Here is a 5,662-nt window from a genome sequence, read left to right on the forward strand (position 1 = left end):
TGGGCTCGGTGCATAACATTTGGGGGCTCATCTGGGATCTCCATCCCACCAGAGAGGACAACTTTCCTGGTAGAAGGGAGTAACCTCATTAGGAGATAAGAGCTCTGAGCACCGGTGCTAACAGTGCAGAAGACCAGATTAAGTCCGGGGCCCAGTATCATACTGGGGAGGCATCTGGGTATAAAGTGCAGAGGCAAGTCCAGCATGAGGCTGAGTCCCCAGTAGCATAACGGGAGGGCAGCTGGCACTGAGGACGTCCTGACAGTAAGACACTTGCAAGTAGAGAAGGGGTTTCTAGTGCTGTAAAGAGAACTGAAAGTAATATTGAGAGTTGGAATCTGTTTGTTGTGTCGTTTCTGTGTCTCTGTGTGCTGGCACTGTCAGTGTGAGTCTCGTTGTTGTTCATGTTCTCTGTACCCATGGGGCAGACTAGTTCTACTCCGCTGTCTCTGATGACTGACCACTTCTCTGATTTCAAGTCTAGAGCTCAGAATCTTTCGTTACTGGTGAAGAAGAGCAAACTGGTGACTTTCTGTTCCGCCGAGTGGCCCACCTTTGACGTCAGATGGCCACAAGAGGGAACCTTCAATCCCAAAATTATCCAGGCAGTTAAAGAGAGGGCGCTTACTCCTAGTCCTGCCGGGCACCCAGATCAGACTCCCTACATTCTGGTCTGGCAGGATCTAGTGAGAAACCCACCGGAATGGCTTAAACCCTTTGTTCTCGCTCCTTCTAAACCTCCTAAACCTCCCCGTCCCTCTTCCCCAACTCCAACCCACAGGTGAGAGTCATGAAGGCTTCCGAACAAAAAAAAGGAAAAAAGGATGAGAATCGACCAAAGCCGGCTTTCCAGGAATCTTCTCTGTGTCCTAATCTGATAGATCTGGAGACCAAATTGTTCCCACCCCTGTATGCGGATCCACATCTGCCCTTGCTTCCACAGGTTCCACGGGTTTCATCAGGAGAAGCCAGGAGGAGAACCGAGCCTTCAGCTCCTCCCAGAGAAGGGGGCCCTGGCCAGGGAACTTGGGGAAGAACAAGGGAAATGGCCAGTGTAGCGGAAGAAGAAGACCCAGAAGTCCCCTCCTCCACCGTTCACGCATTTCTGGTCCAGGCAGGGCCAGCCAGAGAGGGTGGAGAGCGGACATATCAGTATCGGCCCTTCTCCAGTAGTGATTTGTGCAATTGGAAAACCCAGACTCCCTCCTTCTCTGAAAAACCTCAGGGTCTTATTGATCTTTTAGAGTCTATCCTTTTTACTCACAATCCCACTTGGGATGATTGTCAGCAACTGTTACAGGTGCTTTTCACTACAGAGGAGCATGAACGGATCCTGTCAGAAGCTCGGAAGAATGTGCCAGGGGTGGATGGGAGGCCCGCAATACAGCCTAATCTCATTAAGGAGGGGTTCCCCTTGGTATGACCCAACTGGGACTTCGAACACGCTGAAGGTAGGGAGCGTCTCTGAGTGTACCGCCAGACTCTTATGGCTGGCCTTAGAGCGGCCACCAGGAAGCCAACTAATTTGGCCAAAATAAATTCAGTGAGGCAGGAGCCAAATGAGAGCCCAGCAGCCTTCCTTGAAAGGATAATGGAAGCTTTTAGACAGTATACCCCTATGGACCCACAGGCAGATGAGTCACGAGCGGCAGTTATATTAGCATTTGTAAATCAAGCAGCCCCCAATATTAGAAGAAAGTTACAAAAGATAGAGAGGTTAAGTGAACAATCCTTGCAGGATCTAGTGAGGGCAGCTGAGAGAGTTTTTAATCATAGAGAGACCCCAGAAGAGAGAGAGGACCGCATTAAAAGAGAAGAAAGAAAATTTAGAGCTGAAGAAAACCATAAAAATCAAAAAGAGCTGGCCCAGATATTTTTTGCTGGGGTTGAAAACAAAAACAGGTTCCAAAAAGGAAAAAAAATGGACTCAAAAACTGAAGAAAAAACGACAAGGCAAAAGCTTGAGAAAAATCAATGTGCGTTTTGTAAAGAGTTTGGACACTGGAAAGATAAATGCCCCAAGAAAAATCTAAAAGAGGGGCCCAAGAACCCCAAGAATGAGACTCCCTCTCCAGAGAGTCATAGCCTCTACGTGGGTGAGGATAGCGACTAGGGGGGTCAGGGCTCGAAGCCCCTCCACAAATCCTGGGTAACTATAAATGTGGAGGGGAAAACGGTTGGCTTCATGGTGGACATAGGAGCCCAATACTCAGTCTTAAACCAAAAAGATGGACCCATGTCTAAGAAAAGTAGCTGGGTGCAGGGAGCAACCGGGACTAAATGATATGGATGCACTACAAAATGGCATGTGAACTTGGGGGCCCACAGGTAACCCATTCTTTTCTGGTGATACCTGAGTGTCCAGCGCCCTTGTTGGGAAGGGATTTACTGTCTAAAGTGAATGCCCAAATTCATTTCGACCACGGACAAGTGTCAGTTTTAGATGGGGCCAGGCATCCTCTTCAGGTCCTGGCTCTGGCATTAAAAGATGAATACAGACTTTACTTGCCAGAGGCCCCGGCGACAATAAGCCCCGAAGTACAACCATGGGTTCAAAGATACCCTCAGGCCTGGGCTGAAACAGCAGGAATGGGACGAGCCAAAGAGAGGCCCCCTATCATTGTGGAACTGAAATCCAGTGCTTCCCCGGTGAGGGTACGGCAGTATCCCATGAGTCAAGAGGCTCGACAAGGAATTACTCCTCATATACAATGCCTCATAGACACTGAGGTCCTGAAAAGGTGCCGGTCCCCATGGAACACTCCCCTGTTGCCTGTGAAAAAGCCTGGGGGAACTGATTTTAGACCGGTTCAAGATCTACGAGAAGTCAACAAACGGGTGAGTGATATTCATCCTACGGTTCCTAACCCTTATACATTGCTAAGCAACTTGCCTCCAAATTACATTTGGTATACTGTTTTAGATTTGAAAGATGCCTTTTTCAGTTTGCCTCTTGCCCCCGCAAGCCAAGAGATCTTTGCCTTCGAATGGCAGGAAGACGGTGGTCAGACCCCTGTGCAGCTGACATGGACTCGCTTACCACAGGGTTTCAAAAACTCGCCCACGTTATTTAATGAGGCCCTGGACGAAGACCTCCGTGAGTATCGGGTTGAACACCCTACCATTGTTTTATTACAATATGTTGATGACCTTATGCTGGCAGCGGCTACAGAGAAAGAGTGCCAAGAGGCAACAGGTGACCTTCTCCAAACCTTGGGGACTTTAGGTTACAGGGCCAGTGCCAAAAAGGCCCAGATTGCCAAGCAAGAGGTTACATACCTCGGTTATAAGATGAAACAGGGCCAGAGGTGGCTAACACAGGCTATGAAAGAAACCATCCTCCAGATCCCTGAGCCGGCTAACCCTAGACAAGTGAGAGAATTTCTGGGAACTGTGGGATATTGCCGGTTATGGATCTTGGGGTTTGCAGAAAAGGCCAGGCCCCTATATGAAGGGACCAAAGGAAACAAGGACTGGAAATGGACTGAGCCAATGAAAGAGGCCTTCCAAGAGCTCAGGCAAGCCTTGCTAGAAGCGCCTGCCCTTGCCCTCCCTGATCCATCTAAGCCTTTCCAATTATTTGTAGATGAAAAGCGGGGGATAGGAAAAGGGGTACTAACACAGAGATGGGGACCATGGAAGCAACCTGTAGTTTACCTTTCCAAGAGACTGGACCCAGTGGCAGCTGGATGGCCACCTTGCCTCTGTATCATCACGGCCACCGCGCTCTTAATCCACGATGCTGATAAACTGACTTATGGACAGAGACTCTTGGTCTACACTCCTCATGCCATAGAGAGAGTTTTAAAGCAACCCCCAGGTAAATGGATTTCTAATGCCCACTTGACGCACTACCAGGCCTTGCTACTTGACACACCACGGATTCATTTCCAAACGCCCTGCACTCTAAATCTGGCCACTCTTTTGCCCAATCCGGAGGAAAATAGCCCCCTCCATGATTGTGATGAGATACTGTCCGGAGTAACAGCAATACGAAAGGACTTAACCGATACTCCACTGGATAACAGTGAGCTAAAATGGTTCACAGATGGCAGCAGTTATGTGAAAGATGGACAGAGATGGGTGGGAGCAGCAGTAGTAGATGACTCTGGACAGACGATATGGGCATAGGCCCTTCCCCCGGATACCTCAGCACAAAAGGCAGAGTTAATTGCCCTGATTCAAGCATTAGAGAGAGCCAAAGGAAAAAGAATAACTATTTTCACTGACAGTCGCTATGCTTTTGGCACGGTACACATCCAGGGCCCGATATATCGGGAACGGGGGTTTTTGACAGCTGAAGGAAAAGAAATTAAAAACTTGCCTGAAATCCGTAGACTTTTAGAGGCTGTACAGATGCCTCGGGCTGTGTCAATAGTACACGTACCTGGACATCAGAAGGGTGACAGCCCCACGGAACGAGGGAATCGTGCCGCAGACCTGGCAGCTCGAAAAGTAGCTGATGAAGATTTCATCACCCCTGTGTTGGTGATCGGACTTCCACCTCCAGGTATGGGAACTCTGCCCCCAACCCCTGAGTATTCATCCACAGACCTTGCTTGGATCCAAGAACACACCAACCTTCAAAAAGGTGAAGATGGATGGTACTGAGACTCAGACAGCTACTTGATACTCCCTGCTCAGTTGGGATGGCAACTATGTGAGCATTTACACTTGTCTACTCATCTGGGAGAAAAGAAGCCTCTGATGCTCTTTCAAACTGTGTGCCTGCGATTTCCCCAGCACCAGACAACTGTAAAGAACATAGTGCATGCTTGTAAGGTGTGTCAACAGATGAGGTCAGGAAAAGGAAAACATGCAGGACTGAGGTATCGGGGAGAAAGACCAGGGAAACACTGGGAAATAGATTTCACTGAGGTAAGGCCAGGCAAGTGTGGTTACCGGTACTTGTTAGTGTTGGTGGATACCTTCTCAGGGTGGGTGGAGGCTTTTCCTACAAAGGGAGAAATCTCGATGATAGTGGCGAAAAAGATTTTAGAAGAAATAGTTCCCAAGTTTGGCCTGCCGGTGACCATCGGCTCTGATAATGGACCTGCTTTTGTGAGTCAAATAGTTCAGAGCCTTGCCCTAGCCCTGGGGACTAAATGGAAGTTACATTGTGAATACAGTCCACAGAGCTCAGGGCAAGTAGAAAGAATGAATCGGACCCTAAAAGAAACTTTAAATTGGCTATAGAGACTGGCAGAGACTGGGTGACCCTCCTTCCCTTCGCCCTTTCCGTGCACATAATACTCCTTATCAACTTAATCTGACCCCATTTGAAATTCTGTATGGGAGACCTCCCCCTGTATGTCCAATATTTGAAGGGAAGAAACTACCGCCTCCCACGTTGGGACAATTCCAAGAGGCCTTGATGGCCTTAAGCAAGGTGCTCTCTCGTGTCTGGAAACTGTTCCGGGAAATACATGTGGGTCAAAATAAGGGAACTATTCCTCACATGACATTGGCCCAGGAGATTGGGTATGGGTCAAAAGGCACCAAACCAAGGCACTAGAACCCAAATGGAAGGGTCCTTATGTTGTTCCTCTTACCACCCCAACTGCCCTAAAGGTCGACGGTATGGGGCCTTGGGTGCATTGCAACCACGTATGCCCAGCTACTTCAGCAGAGCAGGAAGACGCTAAAAAAGAATGGGAAGCGT

At 48.7% G+C, this 5,662-nt stretch overlaps 1 protein-coding gene across 1 annotated transcript; it reads left to right on the plus strand.

The window, feature by feature from the left end:
- Positions 1-790: 790 nt before the first annotated feature.
- Positions 791-5,028, plus strand: LOC138931513 (uncharacterized). Its single transcript, XM_070292352.1, is given in 2 exon segments — positions 791-2,321; positions 2,324-5,028. Coding segments are annotated over 2 exon segments (3,819 nt in total). The 3' UTR covers positions 4,612-5,028.
- Positions 5,029-5,662: the final 634 nt, after the last annotated feature.

The sequence above is a fragment of the Ovis canadensis genome, chromosome 1 (assembly GCF_042477335.2).
Source record: "Ovis canadensis isolate MfBH-ARS-UI-01 breed Bighorn chromosome 1, ARS-UI_OviCan_v2, whole genome shotgun sequence".
NCBI classification, from domain to species: domain Eukaryota; kingdom Metazoa; phylum Chordata; class Mammalia; order Artiodactyla; family Bovidae; genus Ovis; species Ovis canadensis.